This window comes from Talaromyces rugulosus, chromosome II (assembly GCF_013368755.1).
Source record: "Talaromyces rugulosus chromosome II, complete sequence".
NCBI classification, from domain to species: domain Eukaryota; kingdom Fungi; phylum Ascomycota; class Eurotiomycetes; order Eurotiales; family Trichocomaceae; genus Talaromyces; species Talaromyces rugulosus.
In genome coordinates, this window is record NC_049562.1 from 6643552 (window position 1) to 6669601 (window position 26050).

General features: G+C 46.6%; 11 protein-coding genes across 11 annotated transcripts; 7 read left to right on the top strand and 4 right to left on the bottom strand.

Moving 5' to 3' along the window:
- Positions 1 to 789: 789 nt before the first annotated feature.
- On the bottom strand, positions 790 to 1632 carry TRUGW13939_04790 (uncharacterized protein; the record flags this gene model as incomplete). The annotated part of the gene is made up of 2 exons (XM_035487957.1): positions 790 to 1143; positions 1204 to 1632. The coding sequence occupies 2 exons, from the start codon at positions 1630 to 1632 to the stop codon at positions 790 to 792; spliced, it is 783 nt and encodes a 260-aa protein (XP_035343850.1).
- Positions 1633 to 3829: 2197 nt separating this feature from the next.
- TRUGW13939_04791 (uncharacterized protein) lies at positions 3830 to 4296 on the top strand (the record flags this gene model as incomplete). Its single annotated transcript, XM_035487958.1, has 2 exons — positions 3830 to 3918; positions 3969 to 4296. 2 exons carry the CDS (start codon positions 3830 to 3832, stop codon positions 4294 to 4296), a joined length of 417 nt encoding a protein of 138 aa, XP_035343851.1.
- Positions 4297 to 5463: 1167 nt separating this feature from the next.
- Positions 5464 to 6119, bottom strand: TRUGW13939_04792 (uncharacterized protein; the record flags this gene model as incomplete). Its single annotated transcript, XM_035487959.1, has 2 exons — positions 5464 to 5681; positions 5732 to 6119. 2 exons carry the CDS (start codon positions 6117 to 6119, stop codon positions 5464 to 5466), a joined length of 606 nt encoding a protein of 201 aa, XP_035343852.1.
- Positions 6120 to 6665: 546 nt separating this feature from the next.
- On the bottom strand, positions 6666 to 7457 carry TRUGW13939_04793 (uncharacterized protein; the record flags this gene model as incomplete). The annotated part of the gene is made up of 1 exon (XM_035487960.1): positions 6666 to 7457. One exon carries the CDS (start codon positions 7455 to 7457, stop codon positions 6666 to 6668), a length of 792 nt encoding a protein of 263 aa, XP_035343853.1.
- Positions 7458 to 7849: 392 nt separating this feature from the next.
- Positions 7850 to 8545, top strand: TRUGW13939_04794 (uncharacterized protein; the record flags this gene model as incomplete). Its single annotated transcript, XM_035487961.1, has 1 exon — positions 7850 to 8545. The coding sequence occupies one exon, from the start codon at positions 7850 to 7852 to the stop codon at positions 8543 to 8545; it is 696 nt and encodes a 231-aa protein (XP_035343854.1).
- Positions 8546 to 9244: 699 nt separating this feature from the next.
- Positions 9245 to 10558, top strand: TRUGW13939_04795 (uncharacterized protein; the record flags this gene model as incomplete). The annotated part of the gene is made up of 1 exon (XM_035487962.1): positions 9245 to 10558. The coding sequence occupies one exon, from the start codon at positions 9245 to 9247 to the stop codon at positions 10556 to 10558; it is 1314 nt and encodes a 437-aa protein (XP_035343855.1).
- A 908-nt stretch (positions 10559 to 11466) lies between these two features.
- TRUGW13939_04796 (uncharacterized protein) lies at positions 11467 to 14772 on the top strand (the record flags this gene model as incomplete). The annotated part of the gene is made up of 1 exon (XM_035487963.1): positions 11467 to 14772. One exon carries the CDS (start codon positions 11467 to 11469, stop codon positions 14770 to 14772), a length of 3306 nt encoding a protein of 1101 aa, XP_035343856.1.
- Positions 14773 to 15410: 638 nt separating this feature from the next.
- TRUGW13939_04797 (uncharacterized protein) lies at positions 15411 to 17075 on the bottom strand (the record flags this gene model as incomplete). The annotated part of the gene is made up of 3 exons (XM_035487964.1): positions 15411 to 15752; positions 15820 to 16920; positions 16983 to 17075. 3 exons carry the CDS (start codon positions 17073 to 17075, stop codon positions 15411 to 15413), a joined length of 1536 nt encoding a protein of 511 aa, XP_035343857.1.
- Positions 17076 to 18271: 1196 nt separating this feature from the next.
- On the top strand, positions 18272 to 19900 carry TRUGW13939_04798 (uncharacterized protein; the record flags this gene model as incomplete). The annotated part of the gene is made up of 4 exons (XM_035487965.1): positions 18272 to 19008; positions 19066 to 19121; positions 19192 to 19337; positions 19391 to 19900. The coding sequence occupies 4 exons, from the start codon at positions 18272 to 18274 to the stop codon at positions 19898 to 19900; spliced, it is 1449 nt and encodes a 482-aa protein (XP_035343858.1).
- A 991-nt stretch (positions 19901 to 20891) lies between these two features.
- TRUGW13939_04799 (uncharacterized protein) lies at positions 20892 to 21988 on the top strand (the record flags this gene model as incomplete). Its single annotated transcript, XM_035487966.1, has 3 exons — positions 20892 to 20939; positions 20996 to 21434; positions 21507 to 21988. 3 exons carry the CDS (start codon positions 20892 to 20894, stop codon positions 21986 to 21988), a joined length of 969 nt encoding a protein of 322 aa, XP_035343859.1.
- Positions 21989 to 23369: 1381 nt separating this feature from the next.
- On the top strand, positions 23370 to 23892 carry TRUGW13939_04800 (uncharacterized protein; the record flags this gene model as incomplete). The annotated part of the gene is made up of 3 exons (XM_035487967.1): positions 23370 to 23441; positions 23517 to 23630; positions 23686 to 23892. 3 exons carry the CDS (start codon positions 23370 to 23372, stop codon positions 23890 to 23892), a joined length of 393 nt encoding a protein of 130 aa, XP_035343860.1.
- Between the last annotated feature and the right edge of the window lie 2158 nt (positions 23893 to 26050).

Here is a 26050-nt window from a genome sequence, read left to right on the forward strand (position 1 = left end):
CCTGGCTGCCGAATTCCCCACTCAATATCTTGCGCAGCATATCTCTAAGTTGGGTACGCATCTTGGGATTAATATCATGCTCTGGGGTGTTATCATCTGCTGTCATGCTGCATGCACTAATATTGCCGGCCTCGCTGTTGTTCGAACATTGTTGTGTTGGGGGTCTTTGAGAGCTGGTATCCATTAGCCTTCCTCCCTATGCCAAGCTAGATTTATTATAGATACTAACCGATTGATCTATCTTTCCTTTTCACAGCGTCTCTCCAATAATTATTCTTATTATTGCCATGGGGTATGATAAATGCGACTAGTTTAGTCATTGTTGTACTGCGGTTATATGAAGACTGGTTGAATCGGGAAAATAAAAAGGCGGTGGATCAAATGAGCGAGGAAGAGAAGAATGAGATGAAGAGTCGCTTCGCCTTTGCAGCTATAACGGATAGGAAGAATCCGTTCTTTTTGTATACTCGTTGAGCGGCGAATGCTCGTAGATAAAACCGCCCCACTGGGAGGTGCTGGAATAAATTCTATCCGTACCCTTGCAAGACACCAAAACTGCTATTCTCTTATAAATTTAATATTTCCTAAAAGTATATTTCTTAAGGACTTCAGGTATATTATTTGAAAGTAAATTAGAATATCTCTCCTCTATTGCAATTTTCCCATGCCGCAAGTGTAAAGTGCCAGGCCCAGGAATGGCTAGCTGGTAATTATTTACAGAGCAAGTCAGCTTGACTGGTGTGTATTCCGAGTTCTGTACCATGCTATAGATACTGGATACATCACCATTTACTTTGCAATAAAACCATCAATGAACTTGATAATCTGCTCCGCCAAAGCCCGAGGCTGGCTCACAAATGGCATGTGTCCAGTCTTAAAGTCCACAACTTCCCATTCGACCTTGGACTTCTCCAGCCACAGACCCTGCAATGACGAAGGGTTACAACAGTCGTCCAATGTACGCACATACGCTCTCCTACCATCAAACGTACTCTCCGCCCAGGCAGGGGCGGTTGCAGGTGTTTCAAAAGCCCGGAGTCCGTGTGGCTGCATTAGCTTGTCCAATTCCGGTTCAAGGGCACGATCGCAGTCATTATACAAAATCTCCATCGCCGGTTCGATGACAGCAAGCCCCTGAGATGGCTGGGAACAAAATATTAATACCCTATGGTTATGATCGCGGTTGTTCTGTGGAGACCATACCTTGTTGACTTTGATAAAAGGAGGGTAAGCGCCGCCTACAGCACTGAAGAGAGATTCCCCATCAAGAGTAATATTGCCCGCCACGTAAATAAGACCGATGATGCCAGTATATTGACCTTGGGCTCTTCTGGTCCCCTTCGCAAGTCCTTTTGCTGCACCACCTGCAACAACACCCCCGTATGAGTGTGCGACGATGACGACATCTTTACCATGGTCATTCAAAAGAGGGAGCAATACGTTTTCGCGCAAGAAAGCGATATCCTGAGGAGAGGACACTTTGGCCGGGTCAGAAGGATTGCAACTAGGGTATGATCCTGGATGTGTTGCGTATCCGGCTCTGGTCAGATACGGTAGCAATCTCTCGAAGCCTTGAGGTGTGCCGAAGGCACCGGGAACGATGACTACCACCGGGGTGTTCGCTGAAGACATAGTGGAGGTGAGTCTGACTTGAAAACAGCTTGCGACTTTGTTATGTTGAATATTATTGCTGGGAAGGAAAAAAGCGAGAAGTCCGGATTGCTACCGGGAGTAAGCTAAATAAGGCAGAGAGGTGGATTTGGTGGTAGCTATTGGTCATGGCTTGATTAACTAATCTCGCTATTTTCAATAATGTACCACTGCAGATTTACTTCAGAGAGGGAGTGTAGGGCGGAGATTTGGTGATACAGCACGGCTAGTACATACAGGTAAGTGGTGGGCACCAGAATTCGTGTACTAGAACATGCACCTGCAAGTGGGGGCTAAATAGTAGTTGCAGACGGAGCACACCATATACATGTGGTTGCCCAGGCTTTAGATACAGTAGTACAGTACAGAGTTATACCTGATCTTGTCCCAAGATCCTTGTTGATACTTGTCGATCAGCGACCAATCAAAACCTACAATACAATGTTGATCAGTTATGCCAGATATCCTTTATTAAATATTTTTTATTAATAAAGATCTCTTACTTTTCTTTTATACCTTTTATAAAGGATTAAGAATTTAAAATCAATATTTTTTAAATGTTAACTATTTAAGCAGGGAGCCACTAGTCTCAGCACTCGCTCCACTTGACGTATTTTCAGCATGGTCAAGTGTGCTAACCATCACTATAATCTAGCTGAATGATCGCAATACATCTAAAGAGGTCTGTGCGTGGTCCTGTATTATTATAGATCCTACTTGTGTACTGCCAGCGACTTACAAAGGAGCGGTCTCTCGCGGAAGTCACTGAGGAGGTGCTTCCTGATTACACGAAGCCCCACCAGGTAATTGAGCCTTTAGGGTATCATTATTCATGGATGAAAAACAAGTGGGATAATTGGGCTAGATTAAGACATGGAGGCGCAGGAGTGTGACATTGCAGGATGAAGTTTGAATTGCTCAGCTGGCCCTTTGTTTGTCTCTCCGTACCGCGCTAGTAACTAGGATACTCACCGCAAACACCGCCATGATCTCCGACCTCGAAGCATAGAAAGTCGATTCCCGATCAAACATTAAGCAAAATTTAGGCGTTTATTGGTCTGCGAATATAAGGTAAGCGATTTTGAGATTACTCAATCCGTCCAAGAACATTATCTAACAGGATGCATAGTTGCGGCTTTTGAGCAGCGGCGTTCCATGAAAATGCTATATAGATACTGTACGTGCTGCTCGCACACGGTGTCGACATCAATGAGGTCTTCTGACGCAACCTGTGGGACTATGACTTCGCGAAAGACACTATTGGCATAGCACTGTATGTGTTAGTCTAGCACGATCAAGAAGACTTTGTCCGGTTCTTGTTGCAGCGAGGCGTGCGGACAGATCTGACAGACGGAGAAGGGATCACACCCTGTCAACTTGCACATACGCAGGCGAAGATAGAGATGCTAAAATTATTTGATAGGGTGAAGGAGTGAGAGTATCATGCCGACCTACACCTTCAAAAAATACCTTTTCAATCTTTTATGGCAATTCTCCACTCTTGGTAGCGTAAGGCTTTGGTATGCTTGTGCATAATTCTCTGGGTTAGGCGGACTATTGTAGACAAACTTACTACTAAATTAAGACCTTAACCCTGAATAGCGGCGATAGTATGGAAGATAGCCACATCAAGTTAATGAGACCTACCACGGTTCTTTGTGCTTCTCGTGCATTGTTACGGCGATTTAGGCTTCGAGGCATCATATGACCAATATTTATTCCAGAGATGTTGATTTATCTTACACTTGAGCATAACAGTCAGAAAATCATGCCATAGCGATTACAGTTTAAGAAAAAAATCATTTGACCGCTACTAGTAGTGATTATAGGCCAGTTGTGTAAGTGGCGACCAGTCAACTTTGAATAACCATGGAGCAAGTTGACATTTCTGACTAAATAAATTAATATGGCGTATCTAACGTATATGATTGATTACACACGCAAGCTTAACATGTGACGTAGCCAGCATCACACGGGCGGGACCATCACTAAGAAAACATGAACCATGGCACTCACAGCTGATCCACGGTTCTATAAGGACATCACATCATAGATTGTCATTCTGGTATATGCTATATAGAGTACAATCCCTCCGACTTAATCGTATAGAAGTTATTCACTAATTAATTCACATTTATTGATTCAGCACTACCTCGCAGCCGTTATCCACAAAGTCAATATGGCCTCAGCAGATCAGCAATACCTCAACATCAAGATTCAGGACAAGATGAGATATGACATTCGGCTTGAAAATGTCAAACTGCGAAGGTATTTTACCGTTTCACCTATGGCTGTGAAATTTTCTAATCTTTGCGCAGTGGAGAATTCTACGTAGAGGGTAATAAAAATGATGTCCTAACTACCGATGATGTTGGCGATGGGAGCATCCGTCACAACAATGGCATACGCCATATTTGCGCCTGTGGAGAGAACGGATCGATTTCGGGACCACAAGGATCTTTCGATCTCGTGGACGATCTGAGAGATGTTCGAATTTGCACTCTCACCTGGGCAGCTACTATGGAGCCTGGAAGACGGAATTCGTTCGTGGCGCGTAATGTGGATCCAAGGTACAACGTCGATGTCGGAAAGTGGAATGATTCTGGTATTATGGGAGATGTTCCAGTGGCTGTTGATGAGATGTGACATACTGTTCGATGGTTTGTCCGCCCTTGCTACCTTACCCCTTGAAGCAAAAGGTATCAATTATAAGTCATTAATCGAGCTTCTTCACGACAATTGTTTGGAGCCGGCGTTCCGTGGGAAATATGATGGTTATGGTATTATGGTACAGAAAAGAAACATGGAAACTAATGTGTCATGAAAGTTCTGATATCACCCTGCAAGTTTAATTATTTGATTGCTTTTATTTTTGTACATGTGGTTTCACTATTATGTCACTCTAATATCAGTACTGACTTGCGTTGTGGAGCTTTGCAAATGATCTCAATCCCATGAATCGATTCACTTCGAGGTTTAATATCTCTCTTCTACGTTCAGTCTTTATCCCAAGATATCTTGGGATATATAAACTAACTGGGCAACCGCAAGCATTCCTACTTAGCCTTTATGGGTGGCACTTTTCAAAATTAAGCATTCTGATTATAAGCCTCTTGTGACCAGGTGGGATGGTTAGCACTGTAAAAGATATTCCACATAATAATAACCATCATACAACTTACTTCCCAATATACAGCTAATTTAGACAATTACAATGTATTTAAACGCAACGGGTAGTTCTGTTCACATACATATATATTGTGACAACGAGTCAATTCCTACACTAAGAGTACTCTGCAGCGAGAAAACCAAATATGAGAAGGGAAAGAAGAAAAGAAAGCATTTTTTAGATTGGTTATATAAGAAATATTCCCTTATATATAGTGGTCTATGTCTTTTGTAGTTTTATATAAGGTTATTTCTATTTTAGTACTATTAGTTATTTTATTATAGACTTTCCAGCCTAAGTGTGAAGGCAGGCTAATATAATAGACCAAAGGGACATATTGAGCACAACAATTAGAATAATAAATAAATCAATAACGTCAAAGTAAATCAGAAGCTCATTACTGATAGAATATAAAGAAAGCTACGGCATAGTTAATATTAGTGGACAGCGTTTAGTTGGCTGGATACTCAGTTCCCAACTTTCCTATTGTTAACGCCTCTACAAAAGAGTTACCTAGTTTAACTAGAGATATAAAGGATTTAGATCTATTATTAAAGAAATAAAAATTATTTCAGTTTAGACTGAAAAATATAGCCTTATGCTAAACTCTCACTCCGAACTGAAATGTGGTGACTTGAATTATCTCAAACTGATCTTGCCTTTCGAACCAACACCGCATACTCGTTATCCGGAGTACGGCGAGCTTCAAATCCAAATCTCTTGTACAATGATGCCCCTTCCTCAGAAGCATCCACATACGCAGCAACTCCCTCCTGGTCAGCCAGATCACAGCCCCATTTGACCAGCATCGATCCGGCCCCCTTGCCCTGGTGATCCGGATGCGTGACAACTGTGTCCAGAACTACATATATACTGTCAGCTTTGCTTCATAGCGCATCGGAGTTCACGTACAATAATGCGGATCCGCCCCCATGATCCGTTTCCTAGTCCCATCGGAATGTTCTATGAACTGATTGCACGCTGCGTGATTCATATCCGCATGCCACGCGGGATACCGTGGCCCTCGCTCTTCAAGGCTGGCTCGGTCCCAGCGAGCGTACGCAACCATAGATCCCCCAACAGTCTCCACGACTTTGACGAACTGTGAGTGCTGCCGCCGGTTCACATAGTCGTGCCGGTAGACGTCGAGCCACCACTGCCGGGCCCCGGCCGTGTCTGGCATCATCTTCTGCGATTCTGCGCCTGGAAAAGCGGCGTAGTTCATGGCGATAGCGTTGGGGATATCATCCAAGGTGAATGTTTTGATTTTCATCGCCAACGCGGTGTCGAGAGAGCCCATTGCGACGAAGTTTAATATAACCTTGAAAAAAATAGGGACCGCCGTAAAACAGAAAGTTGATGGGAAAAATTTTCTTACTGAGATACGAGGCCGGAGAGGCATTTCTTCTGTTTTATCGGCCTGAAAGCCAAAAAGCAAGGGGGACAAGACGAAGGACAAGAATGTTGGGAGATTAGAAGGACTCGTATTTCCACATTAGGATCTTGATACGTGACTTGACGAGTCTATAAGGTTTCTGTCCGAAAAAGAACGGAGTTAATCATTGTATGAAGATCGACTGATCACTCAAGGGCAACGTGGAAAGGGAATATGTGCCCTCTCTCGCTCACTCAAGGAGTAATGGCCCAGGTAGTACCGCCTTAGGTCAAGACGGTGAATGAAGCTTCTGATGATACTACTGGGATACCAGTATTAACAATTGAAGGAAAATAATGTGTGGGAGATGATACTTTAAACAAATTCTTTTATTTCATAACAGAGTGTGTAAGTCATAGGGTAACAACCACGGAATGCTTTAATCCCCGGGATGGAATCCTGATTATTATCCTAAACCAGATCATACCCAGCATCTACCGGCATAAAAGCCCCCGTTATATAAGAGGACGTGTCCAGGGCTAGCCACAGGGCCGCGTGCGCAATCTCCTCTGGCTTTGCGAATCGACCAAGCACGCCAATGCGCGAGGCCATGTCAGCCTCGGTGAGACCGAGTTTTTCGAGCCCTGTGGCCGTCAGTTCGGTCATGGTGCCCCCCGGGCTCAGGGCATTGACCCGAATTTTGTGCACTCCGTTCTCCATAGCCGCAGATCTGGTTAAACCTAGAACCCCATGCTTGGCTGCCGTGTACGCGGGCATCTGGGGTCCAGGCTTGCGGATTGTGGCTGAAGCCATGTTGATGATGGAGCCGCCGGAGCCTTGGGCGATCATAGCCTGGAGCTCCCATTTCAGACACAGGGCGACACCCGTGAAGTTAACTGATATGATCTTATTCCAGTAGTCCTCATCCAGCTCCGAGACAGGCGTTGTATCGCACTGCATCGCTGCATTGTTGACGGCAACATGAAGTCCGCCAAATCGCGTGAGGGCCGCCTGAACCATCGATTGTACGCTTGCCGATTTGGAGACATCAGTAGCCACAAACAGAGCGTGGCCTCCAGAGGATTGGATTTCAGCCGCTGCTTGCTTGCCAGCTTCCTCGTTGATTTCAGCGATTACAACATTGGCTCCCGCGGAAGCGAACAAGACGGCAATAGCTTTGCCAATACCACCGCCAGCGCCGGTGACGACGGCGGTCTTCCCTGCCAGGGGAGTTATCGTTAGTAAATGCGATGGAATGGTCATGATGGATGGACTTGGGGATAGCTGTACTTAGGCGGGAGAAGATCTTGTCAAATAGGTAGTAGATCTGATACTTGTTTTGGAGATATATTACACTGCTCTTTCTCTAATGATGTTCCACGCAATCTAGGCTTATTGTAGATGTTACATAGCATTCTTGGAGGTAAGTACTGCATGCCAAACTGCGTAGAATGTGCCAACACACCGCAAGGGCTGCGATCATCCAGAGACGCAGCACGGCAGCAAGGGGATGACATCCCCACACCATGCGAAAAACATGTTCCACTTCGTCTTCCCAATAGAGAGAGTCTTCCTGAAGAACTACGTATTCTAACTGCTAAGTCTAAATCCTCAAGAACCCAGCGCTCTGTATATTAGCACACTTGGCTCTCATCATGGCTCCCTACAACATCATTGTTTTCGATCTCGGAGATGTCCTATTTACGTGGTCTCAGCAGACAGACACCAAGGTCTCTCCCAAAACCATGAGAAAGATCATCTCCATGCCAGCCTGGTATGAATACGAAAAGGGCTTGCTCGCACGGGACGCGTGTTATGAACAAATAGGTGACGAGTTGGGCTTCCCGGCCGTGGAAATTGCCAATGCTTTTGAGCAAGCCCGGGATTCACTACGCGAAGATCGCAAAATGACGGCTTTTATTCACCAGATAAAAGCCAGGAAACCGAATCTGTCGGTGTATGCAATGTCAAACATCTCCAGAGAGGACTACGACTTCTTGCGAACGACGGTGGAGGCAGACTGGTCCCTGTTTGACCGTGTCTTTCCCTCGGGACACGCAGGCATGCGTAAGCCCGATGTTCAATTCTTCAAGCACGTGTTGCGTGAAATCTCGGGCAAGCCGGAGGAAGTGATTATGGTGGACGACAAGCTGGAGAATATTGAATCGGCTCGTTCACTGGGAATCCATGGCGTTCAATTTACAGACCCGGCCAAGGCCCGGGAGCAGATAACGCAGCTTTTGGGTGTTGTTGATAATGGCTCTACGAGTCAAAGAAAGATGCAACTTCTTGGGTCTCTAATTTTTTGCATTTTCCTTTTTCTTACTTTTCTGCCTTTTCGGCTTCAATAGATAGATAGACATGTGTTGCAGGATGATTGGAAGTTGTCCAGTCTGCGTGGGATCATCTAGGCTGGCATTTTTTGCCCTAATTTTAATAATGATCGGTGATGCATGCCTAAATCTTCATGCAAGGATTGTATAAATGACGACATCTGGAAAATAGGTTGTAGGACATCTAGTCGATCCCTTCCGGATTGTCTGCATATTTCTGTTTATATATTTCTGCGGTCTAGGCGAAGGAATGGTGAGAACACATGCAGGAGGGGACAGCGCGTATCTCTGCTTGGTCTATTCACCGATGCGACTGACAGTCATGCATTCATGTAATCTTCTATCTATAGCTGGCTTACCATTCCCGTTAATCCTGCTCTTTGACTTAAAAACATGACGGATCTAATCATCTTCTACGTCTTGGAAATTATCAGACCATTCATTAAAACCCGATAATTTTAGCGGTACATCTCTCATTCAGAAACTATGGAACTCTCATTGACCACGCTGGTCTGCGGTCTTGTACTCTTGACCACCTTATGGATCAAGACCAGGTCGAAAAACATCCCCCCCGGCCCCCCTCGGATGCCTTTTATAGGCAATCTTCACCAGATTCCATCAGGGTCGGTGATACATACTTTTGACAAATGGCACAAAAAATATGGCCCAATAGTGGGCTTGTCCCTGGGTAGTCAGACGTTTATTCTCCTGGGAAACATGGAGATTACCAAAGAGCTCTTCGGCAAACGCGGGCGCATTTACAGCTCGCGGCCGCGCATGGTGATGGGCAACGAGAACCTCACCCAAAACAAACACACAGCCCTGCTCCCCTATGGACCCAAGTGGAAGATCCACAACCGCATTCACAACTCCATCTTGGCGGCGGGAAAAACGCAGCACTACACCGAGCTCATTGAAAGCGAGAGCATCCGGGTGCTACACCATCTGATGCACACCAATGAGTACAATAGATGCTATACGCGCTTCACGTCAAGCATCATCTTCAGTCTCGTGTACGGCAAGCCGCTACAGGGCGACGAGCCCGAATTCCATGAAATGCTGAAGATTGCTGAGAACTTCGTCGCAGCGATTGCTGGCGGCACCTGGCTGGTCGACATTTTCCCCTTCATCAACCGGCTGCCTAGCTTCCTCAACCCATGGAAGAGCATGGGAAACCGCTTCCATGACCGAGCAATGCGTCTATTCCAGTCCAATGCGAGCCACGCCATGCGCACCAAAGCTTGGAACTTCACCAAACACGTCCACGCTGCCGAAGACACCAGTGGACTTACTGATAAGGAGGTGCTCTACATGATCGGGGTGCTGTTCGAGGCTGGCAACGATTCAACCTCCACAGTGCTCCGCTTCTGCACCATGGCTGCTATTTTGTTCCCAGATGCGGTGCAACTGGCCCAAACCGAGCTCGACGCCGTCGTGGGACCTTTGCGGCTACCCACTGTCGCTGATCTGCCCCAGATGCCGTATGTTAGCGCGTTTATCAACGAGGTTTTGCGCTGGCGTCCCATCACGCCTGGAGGAGTAGTGCATGCTAGCTCGGAGGATGACACCTTCATGGGATACCAGATACCCCGGGGTTCCGTGCTCATGTTCAACCACTGGTCGGCGCATCTGGATGAAGACACGTACACTGATTCCTTGTCATTCCGTCCGGATCGCTGGCTGGAGAATCCAAATCTGCCGCTACATGCCTTTGGATATGGTCGCCGCGTGTGTCCCGGCCAGTATGTGGCGCGTAAGACCTTGGACATCATGGTCCCACGGCTGCTCTGGGCGTTCGACTTCGAAGCCGGCTACGAGAACGGGGTCCGCGCTAAGATTGACCCTTATAATCTGCAGGAATTGGGAGCTCTGTTGCGACCGGTACCATTCCCAGCCATCTTTAAGCCGCGTGACGAGGCGCGTCGGGCGCTGATTGACATGGCCTTTGCTAAAAGAGATACCGATATTGATGGCATTCTGAATCGAGTTAAGACCGCGATTTCTCGAGGTTCTGACATTATATCAAATTGATGTAGTAGGTCCTTCATCTATTACTGTTATCGTTGAGGATTGGGGTTGTTTTTAGGGCTTTGTGCTAAATGACTGGTAGCGCTTCATATTGTTAGGAAACCCAGGACACTTCTCTAATCTTGAAAGTTCCCGACTAGGAAAAGATGAAATCAAGCTTCCTCATAGTCAAATTTTTGTTGTTGTCTATCTAAGTGAATGTAGACGGCAGATAGTTTTGAGGGATAGGAAATGTAGGTAAAAACGGGCTTGTATGATTCTCGTCTGAGATCTCATCCCATATAGAGACAATATCTATCTATATTTTGATCAAGGTACATAGCTTTTGGTATTTCTGGCGGCGGCCTATTTGGGATGTGAAAGGGGCTATAGAGATGTGTGGCTCCTTCGCTGCCTTGTCGAATTGTTCCGTATAGATGTCGGAGTAGCTATTGTTTGTAGAACACCGGGTCTATACCGCTACTGCAGTAAACAATACGGTGAAGGGTCTGCGAAAAATAAAATATAATGAGGAGAAGTTGGTCATTTTTTCCAGGCTTGGCAATATCGAGTGCATAGTAGAGACTGCCACGTAAACTTGTTTTGTGTTGACGAGTACTTGATTGACAACAGTGTTGCTTGCGATCTCTCTCCTGTAAGTACGATAGATCACGTATGAGAGCCCGAGTTCCTCCTTGCTTATCCCTAGCATGAAGATCTCGTTACACAGCAGACGTGAAGGTCGCCAGGGAATCATCGGGCGCAGCTAAAACTGAGATGAGAAGCGTTCCCATAGAATTTGGATGACGTTCACAATCCCCCCTATTTTCTCCAACGATATCGAGATATTATTTGATTGCTGTTACCCTAGCTCAGCCAGTAACTTCGTGATTGCGTCTTCACTTGCTTCAACACATCTATTATTATACACCATGGCCGCGATTGAACTACCTGAAGCGGAGAACCTTAGCACTTCCGATCGCCAGCAACTGGCCGAGTGGAATGGCACTGTCGCAGAAACACAGAGAGTGTGTGCCGACGAGCTGTTCGAGCGCGTTTGCAAGGAGAAGCCAAACGCAACGGCCGTCGAGGCGTGGGATGGCAACTTAACATTCCACGAACTCGATGTGAAGTCCTCCATGCTGGCCCGGCTGCTTGTACGGCGGGGTGTTGGCCCCGAAATTTTTGTACCAATCTGCTCAGACAAGTCATGCTGGACTACGATTGCAGTCTACGCTGTGACCAAGGCTGGCGGTGCCTTTGCGCTCCTGGATCCCTCCCATCCACTTTCTCGCTTGCAGGAGATCACAAATGATCTCGGCGCACACCTGGTGCTCAGCTCGCCGGCACGCGCAGAGCTTGCAAGCCAGTTGGCTGATGGACTGCTAGTCGTCATCCTTGACGACCGCTTGGAAAAGCTCGCGCAAGTAGCCGAGGGACAGCCGGTGCCATCGGTCAAGATCCAGCCACATCATCCTCTCTATGTCGTCTTCACTTCGGGCTCGACCGGCAAGCCCAAAGGGGCCGTTCTGACCCATGCAGCTATGACATCTGCCTTACTGGCATATAAGGATGCCCTGCAGCTGGGCCCGCACGCACGGGTGCTGCAGTTTGCCTCATATTCTTTCGATGTGGGCGTCTACGACCAATATTGGTCCATCCTGCCGGGTGGTTGTCTCTGTGTGCCCTCAGATGACGACCGTCAGAATCGTCTGGAGGAGACCATCAACAAGTTACAGGCAAATTGGGTGCAGCTCACCCCTTCGGTGGCGCGCATCCTGAATCCTCGCAATGTGCCGTCACTGAGATACATAGTCCTCGGGGGGGAGAGTCTTGCACGCCGTGATCTTGATGCTTGGAGCTCCCATGTGCATGTGGTCGGCATTTATGGGCCTGCGGAATGCTCCATCGCCGTCACTATCCAGTCCTCTTTCGCACCATCCACACCATTGGCTACTCTCGGCCGTGCGTATGGGATAACGTGCTGGGTGGTTGACGAGCACGACCACACGCAACTAATGCCTGTGGGTGCGACGGGTGAACTGGTCCTAGATGGGCAAATAGTCAGCCAACGTTACCTCAATAATCCGGAGCAGAATGCCAGGGCCTTCATCCAGAATCCACCCTGGCTGCCCGCGAACCGGATCTCGGATCGACTGATGTATAAGACGGGCGATCTGGTCCGGTACCAGTTGGATGGAACACTGTACTTCATAGGCAGGAAGGACACGCAGGTGAAGCTGCGTGGCCAGCGCATTGAGCTGACCGAGGTCGAGCATCATGTCCGGCAGCATGTTCCAGGCCATCCTGAGATTGTTGCTGAGGTTGTCGTGCCCCCTAACCGATCGCCGTCGCTGAGTATCTTCATTCTCGCGCCATCTCATGATAATGAGGAGCAACTGTTTGGCCAGGCAGATGAGGCCTTTAGAGCACAGATCCGGGATTTACAGTCACAAGTACGACGGAGCGTGCCGCGATATATGATCCCAGATCTGTATCTCCGCCTCAATCGCATCCCTATGACCAAAACAGGCAAGACAGACCGCAGGCACCTTCGCGAGCAGGCAGCGCAGCTCACCGTCGACCAGTTGTCGCTCTACAGCGGCATCTCCACAGCCAACAAGGCGATGCCGATCGGTGCAGCGGAGGGGACCATGCAAGGACTCTGGGCCGACATCCTCGGGGTCGCTCGACTCAATATTGGGCGCAACGACTCGTGGGTATCGCTCGGCGGCGATTCTCTACTAGCAATGAAACTCGTGGGTAAGGTCCACCATACCCCTGGGCTGGCCAACTTCACCGTGCCGGACGTATTCAACCATCCCACGCTGGCGGATCTGGCACAGCTGGCAACCATGGAATCCGCTGGTCAGCAGCTGCTGCCGCTAGTTGAGCCATTCGCTCAGCTATCATCTATCGAGAGAACTACTGTTCTTCAGGCGGCACGAGATCAGTGTCATCTGGCTCCTGGCAGGATTATAGAGGACATCTACCCTTGCACGGTGCTACAGGAACGCATAATCCGGCCGTCAGTGCAGCGGCTGGGAAACTATACCCTGCGGATGCAGTTTGACATGCCTGCTGACTTGGACGTGGACCGACTGGCGCAGGCCTGGAAACACGTGGTAGCCTGCCATCCCATCCTGCGCACGCGAATTATCGAGGCTGGAGTGGAGCGGTGGCTCCAAGCGGTTGTCCGTGAACAGATTCCCCTGGACCGCCCAACAAGTCTCGAAAACTACAATGTCCAGTACGCAGATATCTGGGGAATTGGGCAACGCCAGGCGCGTGCGGCTTTAAGTCCGAATAAGGACATCCTGGTAGTGATACTGCATCATGTTTTATATGATCTATACACCCTCACACAGCTCTTTCAACATATGGACCACGAGTACCGTGCGGAAATTCCATCTTCACCAGCCGTCATACCATACAGCGCGTTTGTCAAATGGACCCGGGAGATCGAGTCGTCCACCCGGCAGTTCTGGAACAACATGTTTGACGGTTTCCACGGTAGAGTATTCCCACCGCTACCTTCTTCACTCCATCAATCTCTGGAGAACTCCGAACTGCACCAGCACGTACCCCTGGTCCCTGATGAGTTTACCGCCTCGAACAAGTTGGCCCTGGCCCTGGCGATCGCAACTTCGTGGCATATCAACGTGCCGGACGTCGCCTTTGGCTTCACTATGGCTCGCCGCGGGGCGCCTGTGCATGATATCGCAGCGATGGCGGCGCCAGCGGCGACCATCTTGCCTATCCGAGTGCGCCTGGATGAGGAGATTAGTCTGGGGGCGAGTCTACAGCGCATGAAGCTACAGGCTCTGGAAATGATGTCTTATGAAGGCATAGAAGCGCGCGATATCGCTGCTCTCAATCCTGGCGCCGCTGCCGCAGGCCAATTCCAGACCCTGTTGCTCATACAACCAGACACATCGCAGGACTTCCCCGGTCTGTTTAAGCGGTGGCAGATGATCACGGATCGCATGCGAGCACAATGGGCACTGATGCTGGCATGCTGGCTTTCAGCGGATTCAGTGACGCTGACGGCAAAGTTTGACCGAGAAGTCATCGACGACACACAGGTCCAGGCCTTCCTGGGTGAGATAAAGGCCGTTATGGCCTTAATGCATGACAGCCCCCAGATTTTGGTGAAGGATACCCATGCTCGGGTGCTCGATGAGGCTAAGGTGCCTGTTCAGGTTGCTGTCAAGCCGGTTGATTTGGTTGAACCTTGAGGGAGTTACTATAACAGTGCGAGTTTCGGTCAATTTTCTGGTCGATTATTTCGATGACGGGAAAAGCCATATTACGTTCACCATACATTGCGGCCCACACTCTTTATGTTCACGAGCTTAGCGTTAGAATTCTACAATTTGATTATTTATTACCTCTATGCCTTGCTCTAGGACTCCCAAAAGTGATGCTGTAAAAGTCACTTGAGTACTTACTGATATAACTACTACAATAGTACCTACTGGATCTCAACAATCAAGCAGTTACGACAATCGATGTTTGACACTTGACGGCCTCGCTTACACCGTACCTGGATATGCGATCCACTTATGTATCATGGGATAACAAGCCAAGACTTTGAATGGGATATTACCTTTGCTGACTCGGTCGGAGTTATGCAAAAAAAGGTGTTTCGAAAAGTACAAGCAAAAGCGAAAAAGTACCCATACAACCTGCCATCGTAGAAGCTCTTAGATTTCTAATTCGAAATATGGCAAGCAAGACAGCCTTTCTCGTTTTCAGGTATCCTCTTGAGATCCATGTTGTTTTTAATGCAGGAATATATTAGAGGAAGGTGGAAACAATACAAGGCACAAGATCGTAGAAGAGAAAAGAAGAAGGGGAAACACCAGATTAAAACCTACTGCCGTGGAGTTAGGGATATATTCAAAGGGGGCACATTCCACGAGACAAACGAGTCATGGCCAGAAACCCAGGTGTCATTCTTTCCTCCTTTACTAACATCGCCTTCCAGTGCCACGTCGAACCGCCATAGCATGCGGGCTAGGATGAGTTTCATACTATCGTAAGCGAACTTTTTGCCGATACAGTTCCGAGGGCCGACGGAGAACGGTTGAAAACAGTCCTTTGAGTCACCGTCGAATTGCTTGTCACCCGTCCATCGCTCTGGTCGGAACTGGTCTGGATAAAGAAAATTGGCCGAGGATTGGTACGCGGCCCAATGACTGATGTTTACCACTGTCTGAAAAGAAAAAGAAAACCCCTGTCAGCTGGAATATATAACGAAAATAAATGGAACAAGGACGTACCGTTCCTGGCACGAATTGGCCATCAATTATGGCACCCTCTTTGGGAGTCTGGCGCGGAAAGCCGTTTGTAATCGGTGGGCGCATGCGTAGAGTCTCCTGCAGGACGGCCTGCAGGTACTCCAGTTGATTTACTGTGATGAGAGTGATGTCCCGCTCGTTCTGGAAGTTCCGAGTCAATTCAGCACGTAATTTCCGCATCGTATCCTGATGAGTGATCAAGAAGTATATGGCATAGGTCAAGGCGATGGAGGTCGTCTCGCTGCCAGCCAGGATGAGAATGCTGGCCTGGTTCTCTAGCTCGTGATTTGTGATGCTGCCCAGCTCGACGGCCTTTTGCATGTAGTGGATAAAATCCGATCGCTCGACGGTAGTAGACGTGCGGGTGCGCACCTTTTCGAGGGCCATGCGCGTGTGCTTCTCCTTCTCTTCCACAAGCGAGGCAGGAAGCATCATCACGAGCAGCCTGTTCAGCGGCCGGAAGCGGTGTACAACCTGCAACAGGGTGGCCACGTAAAAGTAGTCTAGCACCATTTTCACCCACTCATGAAATTCGGAGGTCTTGAGGCATCCAAACGTGTCACCAAATGCCAGGTCCCCAATCAGATCAAACGTTGCATAATTGTTCCACGCTCGTAGATCAGATGCCAAGCCCTGCTGCGCACGCTTTTGTAGCTGGTCCAATAGCAGGTCAACATTTCCCTGTATGATCGATTCCTGTTCTAACAATGCCTTCTGCGAAAAGGCCGGCGCCAGCGACCGCCGTATCCGCCCGTGATTGGTGTCGTCGGCCATGGTTATGGACCCAGGGTCTACCAGCATGTCGTTGAAGAAGGTACGGTCTCGGGGTAACGGTGCCTTGACTCCGCGTCGAGCGTAGATATCATTCCAAGCGGGGGCAGATATGTACGAGAGCTCCGATGGTCCCAGGCGCACGACGGGGCCGTACTTTTCATGCGCCGCCTGCACAAAAAGATGCCATCGGCCTCGAAGTTGTGCGATTGCCAAGGGGATTGATGAGGCGGCATATAGCTTAGACCCGGGATACTTGGCCAGCGGATGCAAGTAAATGTTGTATAGGATCTTGGTGAACCATGCCAAACCCTAGATCAAGATAGACAGATGAGCTCAACTCTCCTTCCATATTCTCATTCGAGATTACTCACTATGAGCCAAAGTGAGGTTACTCCCACCGCTCGTGCCGAGCTGGTGTCAGCAAGAGTAAAGGAGGGATGATGGAAGAATTGCTTGAAGTCCATTGCTCGGAAATTTGCGCCGATGGCAGGAAGTATTCTTCGGGCAGCGCTAGGAACTGCAGCGGAGAGCCCATCGGGAAATGGTGACTGCCAGGTAATACTTTATAATTACTCGTACGTAGTCCAGGCGAAGGGTTTCTCTCGTGCCAACTTGAGGTCTACCTGTAAGGAGGCCCGAGGCCACCATGATCGGCGTCGACATACTCTGTACTACCATGACGAAAATAATAACGGGCCGCAAGTGGGCCGTCCCGCTAGCAGCGAAATGGAAACGTATGACGGAGAGGGCTTTTGAACATAGAATGTGGTAAATTCCAAAAGCTTGGGGGGGGTTATTTCTTGACTCAAAAAGACATATCCCGTTGCTCCAGATCCTTCTTAAATAGCAGATAGCAGCGGTGATGAATCTAACTATGAAAGACGATGATCATAGATTACGATAACATCAAATATTATTGAATAATCCATACTGGGTACCAGAATTATGATTGCCATAACACGGTATATATTTCCCTTTGAGTGCGCTGATTCAGCTGACCAGGAACAAGCCACATAATTTGAAGCGTTGAGCCATGAACCCCCCTCGTGGACAAGGCTAAGCAAACCCTTACTCAATGGGCTGAATCTGGATTTCACACAGCAGGCATGCATCCAGACTGACGGATTCATTCACCGTGTAAACACTGGAATGCGATCTACTCCACACCTGCACTCTTCACTAGCAGGCCATTTAAGACACAGATGACGGCAGTGGGAACACGCACTTGACGTTGACTCGGTCTTTCCTTTCCCCGTCCCCTTGCCCGATTCTCCAGGCTACACAATCAAGAATGTTCTGGTCCATCATTCATCATCGAAGACACCATCACTGTTTGTTCTCTGAAGGGTAACATGACTTGGCAATGTCTCCCTTGCTGGACACGAAGACTTTACGTATGCTTGCCGATTGAAAGATGTAATTGACATTTCAAGATCGACAATAAGTGCAGGAGAACAATAGGAACAGTAGCAGTCATCATTCCCGAGTACTCCTTACGTGTAGTATGTTCCATGAATCCTGGTTCGGGATATATCTATAACTCATCAAGGACAAATTACCGTGAGACTTAAATCAATCATGTACATGAAGACCTGGTGATTCCTGTTTCGCTTTGTCTCATTGAGGTCATTTTGTCAAGTGCTACATAATATATCACACGATGGCCATTCAAAAATTCGAATCTACGTATACAGCCGTTCTCCTGGAACTATTCAATGTGGTGGTGAAAACTTCATTAGATGAACTCACTGCCGTACCGCGCTTGGCTTATCAGTCCCTAATATGCTACTCCTCGACTCTCCAGTACCAGCGTAATGAAATATCCTACGATGAATACAAGCGACATCTGGAGGCAGAGTGGAATCTGCCGCCCCGTGTCATCGATACTATGTTTGCGCAGGTCCGGGGGACTATGACTGTCAACACAGACCTGCTCGAGCAGCTCCGTCGCCTAAAGACTACGACAGGTGGCCGGCTACAGATCTACGCTGTCTCTAATGCGTCAGAGAAAGACTATGCCCACATTCGGTCATTGCCGGTAGACTGGACTATTTTTGACCATATCTTCACATCGGCCGAGATGGGGATGCGCAAGCCTGAGCTACGATGCTTTCGCCATGTGCTTCAAAGCACTTCTAAGTCGCCGCACGAAATCATCTTTATTGACCCGGAGCCGGAAAATGTTCTGACGGCGCAGTCACTCGGTATGAAGGGCATAAAATCAACATCTGCCGCGGAGATCGAGCAGATTCTGCACAATTTGATCCTGGATCCACTATCGCGAGCACGATCCTTTCTGCAACAGCACGCAAAGCAGCTACACTCGGTCTGTGAAAACGGCACCATTATGAAAGAGAACTTTGCTCAATTGCTGATTCTAGAGGCAACAGGGGATAAGTGAGTTTCCTTGTCTGGCCTTGTTTTTGATCGAATAGCTAACATTTGGATCTGAAGGACCCTCATTGAACTGGAACATAAGGACAAATCTTCTACATGGAACTTCTTCATAGGTGGGTTGATCTCAGAGCCCAGCTCCCGCCTATTCCCAATCATTCTCCCATTGATGCCTTTTCTTATCAGGGACTCCAATCTTTACAAAATCAAACTTTCCCGACGATCTGGACACTACTTCCATGGCCACCACTGTGCTAGGGATAGAGGAGAAAGAAGCCCATCAATTACTAGATCGGATGCTACAATACGTCAACCAGGATGGCCTCATCTTGGTAATTAGCCCTTGCCCTATTCGATGGGAAGCCAAAAAAAGCTGATAAGACAGACCTTTTTCACCGACCGCAAAAACCGCATCGACCCTGTCGTGTGTGTGAACGTACTGACGCTCTTTTACACATATGGCCGTGGCCATGAACTCGCGCCGACGCTGGAATGGATCCGCCAGGTGGTGATCAAGCGTGCGTACATGCATGGAACCCCGTTCTATCCTAACCCGGAGCAGTTTCTGTTCTTTTTAGGGCGGCTGCTTCGGCATGTGCCACACCTCGGCGGTATTTTCGAAGAGCTGCGACAACTTCTTCGCGAACGCCTGAAGGAACGACTGGGTCTACCTGCCGATCCTATCGCACTTGTCATGCGCCTGATTTCCTGCAACGAGATGGGTATACGGGATGTTCGTGGAATGAATCGCCTGCTGGCCATGCAATGTGTGGACGGGGGATGGGAGCCTGGGGCGATGTACACATATGCGTCTAAGAACATCTCCATTGGAAATCGCGGGGTGTCGACTGTGTTTGCCATACAGGCAATTGAAGGGTATCGAAAGCGATTCTAGATCTATCTACCTCCGAGTCTAAATTATAGCAGGTGGCGGATTGTCATCTAGGAGTATTGCATATTACTCCGCCTTTCCATGCTCTCTAATATATTCTTCGTCACAGCCACCATAGACCAGTTTTCCCTCTACTTCCTCTTGATATCGTATTTGAAATGAAACAGATCCATTGCATCTACATATTAAATAGCCCTATGCCTTGAGAATTAGTGAATTATTGTTCAGGGAATTCTTTACATGCACCATCCACAGCACTAGAGAAGCATTCCAATAAACCCTAATCCATCTAGAAGTCTACTAAAACCTTCTGAAAACGCCAACTAAAACCAACGTTAAAACCTTAAACGTGAACCAGTCTATGTAGTAATAATTTGGGATGTCGCTGCTCAGGTCAAGCGACACTCTAAACCTACCATCCCAAATCCTATGGTGGATAGTAGAGATATGTGTGTGTAAATAATTCAAGCACGTTCAACTTCGGACGAGAATTTCGAGCTCTATGCAGAAGTCCGCGCCCCTCCACACACCCTGGTCATAGCCAGCGAAATCCATTGGCTGGACTACCATCCTTGAAAACCGGTATTTTTTTTTTGTCACGAGGCCCAAGCTCCGTCAAGATTCAAATTTACGATCGATCACAAGCCTGCGACTTACATCCTACCAGTAAGGACATCGGAAGTGTGGGACCAAGCCAAGGTCATTGGTGGCGAAACTTGTGTATCGTTACACCTACATTAACTGAATATGTTAAAGTCCGATGTTGATCTCTCCAAACTCTACGTCCCCGGCGATCGGGTTTTGTGGTTGACGACACACTCGATATGCAGGGTATGTATGCATCCTTCAGTAAGGATGGCCCTTACATATAGAGCCCAGCCTCGCACTTCACACTGATGTCCAAATCACCCACAACTCACCGGTTCCTAAATCTGTGCATCCCAACTAAGCCGTGTGAACAAATTTTGCTCTGCTAAGAACATCTGAAACGATCATGTCTGACATCCGAAATGTCGTTGTCCTTGGGGTACGAGATGTTCCCGTCCCCAGCCCCCCCCCCGCCATTGGAGGTATAAACTTACATTATCAATGGGTCAGGCGACTGGGTTGGTTGGTAAAGAAATTGTCAAGGCCCTTCTCGACGATGGCTCCTTCTACGTGACGATTGTCAGACGTATAGGAGGCAGTTCGTCTCGGCCGTTCCCTGAGTCGAGTCGCCTACGCGAGGTTGGCGACGTCGACTACAGCTCGGTCAACTCACTAAAGAAGGCTTTCGAAGGTCAGCATGCCGTCGTCGAGGCTCTAAACCCTAGCGGAGTCGTGCACCAGGACAAGATCGTTCAGGCAGCGGTCGAAACAGAATCGGTACGACACATTATCACACCCGATTTTAGCGGCAACTATCTGAATGAGCATATCCACGAGCTTCGAATTTATGACGATAAGGTGGAAGCGCATAAGGTCACCAAGCAGCTCATCCAGCAACGAGATTCCCTGCACTGGACCGCCATCCTCACTGGGGCCTTCTTTGACTGGGGTATGTTACAGATTAGGGATTCTATTATAGAGGGAAACTTAGTTTACTCAATACTAATTAAATTTCTACTAGCAATCGATAACGGCATCTTCTGGGTGGATGCTAAGGCAAGGCAGGTGACGATCTTTGGTTCAGGCAACCAGCGTAACGCTTATGCAGCTCTTGATGTTGTCGGTCGGGCTACGATACGTGTACTAAAAGACCCTAAGGCCTACCAGGACCGACAGGCGTACTTTGCAGATTATATTATTAGCTGCAATGATCTCCTGAATACCCTCAATGAGTTGGAATACCAAACCTGGACGGCCAAAAACGTGAGTTTGGATGACTTCTACGAGCAAGGTAAGAAACTCTGGGACGAAGACACCGCCAAGGGAGTCCAGGATCGACGCAGTACGATGGGGTACATCATGCTTGGTACATATGGATGTTTCAACGAGGAAGACCGCTATTCTACAGACTACACAGGTCGTGTGGAACCAGGATTCGGATGGACTCGGGATCAATTTGCCCAAGAACTTCAAAAGGCCATTGATAAGGCAAGACAAGAGTAAATAATCATAGCACCTATTCACAGAAGTCGTTCCCATGTCTGTGTGTACACAGATGTCAAGCTGTAATCGTTTCGATCGGTGGCGAATCAAGCGATGTACTGTCATTTACTGGAAAACATAATATAAACGATCACTCCTAAAATGGCCTTTGTAAATCTTTATTCTATTGCTGATAGTCTCTTACGTCTGTGGGGGGGGGGGTCTGTAGAGAGTCATCTGCCGAGGAAAGGGCCATGCAGTATGTAACGTAGCATTCTTTGAAGCTCTATGTGCTATTACATCAGATCTGACATTGGCAAAGGCAATAGAAGTATTAAACTTATCGTATCCACCTGGTGATGCTTGTGACACTTTCTTAAGCGCGAATACGCTTTCAAGACAAGAAGTGAGACAAAAAGGATCACGGACCGTGGGAAGAAAAGCGGAGAAGTAGGATTACAATTGAAAAACTACATTTGCGAGACTCTGAATAAATTTTGCTTCGTCATCATTTTTGTGACCGAACAATGACACCTGGCCCTGCCTCTCTACAACCTCATCTACACTAGTAGGTTTCTTTATCCTAGAAATGTAACATCTGCGTTCGTCAGCAAGTAGAGACGTTTGACTCCACCTGCTGACTCTGGAATTGTGAAATGACTCTAAATATATCCACGTTTACGACCATGGATCAAAAAAGGGAATCTCAAAAAAAAACTCTGTTCATGGACAGGATGACGATGGATGTTCTTCCCAATGCTACTCCAAAGTGCAGCTGTCATCAACTATAGTTAGATACGCAGGTATGAACATTCCTCCCGGATAGAAGAAGCTGATTATACCGATGATTTCCGGTTTCATAACATTTCGCTGTCGTGAATATCCTTGCCATAATACTTCAACCTGCTATCCAGCGTACTCCTCTAGCTCATGATGTAGGCTTTACATCCTCATACTTCATATTTTCAAGACAGGCAATTACCGCATTCAATTCATCTCTACCAGTTCAGACTGTTGTATTTGGGACCAAAAGGAAAGTCTCAGTGGCACAAAGATGTTATGATACGGGATAAACCAGCCGGTAAATGACATACTTCCTTGGTTCTGGCATTAAGACTGAGTCCACATCCTCTCTACAGTCAAGTGCAATTATATCCACACATGTGTCACAGTATCAGACTAGGCCTGGCCAGAACTGAGTCTGATAGTCATTCATTTGAAACCAAATTTAAGTCTGAGCTGAATGCAGTCAAGGGAGAATGTCTATATTGCCACAGAGACGACTCCACCAAGAGAGATATAAGAATCAAGATGATCCAAGTCATACCAACACACAATTCGAAAACAGCAACCTGAACTACCTTTTCTATTCAATTTTTAACCATTTCTACCACCCACAGTCATGTCTGTCACACATTGTCTCTTCTTGAAATTCAAGCCCGATAGCGAGGTGACTAGAGAGGCCAAGGCAAAGGTGAGACGAAAATAGCCACAGGGAATCGATATATGTTATTATCTGATTTCTAACTCCTTGCTCGTCTCCTTTTAGACTTTCCTTGATTTGCTGGGTTTGAAGGAGAACTGCGTCCATCCCGACACGGGTAAACCATATATGTTGTCCATTAAAGGCGGAATTGATAACTCCGTCGAAGAGGGAGGAAACGTGAGCTTGCTCCTGTCTGAGTATCCATGCCTCTGGCATTAACATATTTCTCCAGAAAGGTATGACACATGGATTTGTCATGGAGTTTGCGAGTCAAAAGGATCGGAATTACTACATCCATGACGATCCGCATCACCTGCGTCTCGAGAGTCAGATAAGAGCCCTCATGGAAGATGGGGTAGCCGTTGACTTTACCCCAACTATTTTCTACGACTGGGCTTCGCCGGATACCAATGGGGCAAAAGCCAATGGCAAAAAGTGATCGGTTGGATACAATCGGAGTGCTGTCTATGTTTTCGTACACGCCGCTCGATGCTACAAATTGGCTTTTTGTAGATTGATTGGTATTCCGTCAAGTTTATCATCAATCGTAAAGGCAGGTGCAGCAATAATATCTTACAGTTGAACCGTTAAAATGGAATTAGTAAAAAGCATACCTAGATATAATTCAGAACCGTTCTGTGTACGAATAATTACTAGATTTTTTGACGTACGTAGGTAGGGTGATGAATAAGCTTGGAGCCTTGGAAATATATAGTTACCTAGGTAAGTTTCAGTGGCCCTGGAGACGAGTAAATCCTCACTCATAATCTTGATACTTTACAACATATGAAGACAGGATATCCAACTTAACTATCAAGCAGGCCTTGTTGTACAAGGATAAGAACAACGCGATGAAGCACCATCTCAGAATCTGAAACACTTTGCCAAGCAAGGGCAAGTAGTTGGTATAATTTAAGATGTGAGTAAGTACTATAATATAATGTGAATATAAGGTTCGAACAGCGTGATTATATTGGTAGTAGAATGATTTGTAGGGTTGGAGTTATAGGGTAGCTATTCACTAAAGTCTCTCTTTTTTCTTGTATAATTTAGATAGTGTGATTTGTAGATTACATAACGTATAAAAAGTAGATAGAATATAAGATATAGATTATATTAATATAGAATAAACTACTTAAAACTTTTTATTTTTAGAGATAAAATCTTAAGCTTATAAGTTTAATCTAAATAAAATCTTACTTATTAATAAAGTTATATATTATAAATATAAGAAGTAATTGCTTTCTTTATAATACATCCTTTGTGATATATCGACTCAACTCACAGAGGATCTGCTGGCCTTTGTAAGCCACATCAGACATTTCCAAGCCTAGCACTTCACAATAGATTTTGATCTAGATATCTAGTTCATTCTATCAATGGATAGCTATGCAATGCGGCTCACTGCAATAGTAAAGCGATTCCTGTATCGGCATTTTTAACCCAAAACCCAACCCAGACTAGATTGGGTCTGTGTTGGGTCTGGTCGTGCGGAAGAATAAATTACAGTGAACCGCACTGCACGGCCAGTACTGATAAGTCACTATAGAATTAACCTAATTACTGATTTTAAATGATTCCCATTTTTTATATGCATATATAAATCTTTCTATATTAAACCATAATTTGAATTAAGATTACGGCTCTATTCTTATAGAAAACAGATATAACTCTTAAATTAAGCAGTCTGTACTAACCCTAGTAATATACTAGTTCTTATATTATACTCTCTTTTCTACAAAACTTAATATATAGATTAGTGTATAGTCTTTAATAGAGAAGGTATACCGCAGTCTAACAGTTATTACTGAAATAAAATCAACGGACTAGTTGGTTGCTTTTGCATTGGTGTTGGACTTGAAATTGTAATAGTATAGTTTGGAGAATCGATAGCTAGACAGAAAGCTTCAAATCTTTTTTTTTGACGTGAGTTGAATCGAGATCATTCCCACGGCATTCTTTAAAACTGCAATCGCGATTAACTTGATTGAGCTGTTCACAAATTGTTACCGTTGTGTATTTAGAACAAAACTATATCGTTCACGGCTCTACGCAGTTAGAAAGCCTTCCATTTTCTACGACGTTACACATTAATCCAAGAAACTCTATAAGAGAAGTTCCACGCAGATCTTTACCTTGTATTGCACATGAGCGGTAAGACTAATTAGATAGGTCGTGCTCTGGTTTGCTTTTGGCTCCCCATATTTTAATATTTAATCAATTTATCCCAGCCAATTTATTGTTCAAAGGCGAGAAGATTAGACCCACCGCTGATAGACTAATAAAACGTAACTACATTAATAGAAACCCGGTGACCGATGAAGCGGGGGTTACCTCTAAGTAGCTAGAGCGTTGACTAATACGCTAGTTGACTCCTGAGAAGTACCACTGCCATATCCCTGAAAACAGGTGTACAGTATTTTAGTTTCCCGAGGCCGTCAAGACTACGCACGGCCTCCTATAATTGTACTTTAATTCTAGAAGATCAAACTTGACCCCCCTAGCCATATGATAAGCAAGAGAATATTATCCATCTAAAAATAATGCTACCTCCGAAAACGTTACAGATTTCTTATTTACTCTATTCTTAACTAATT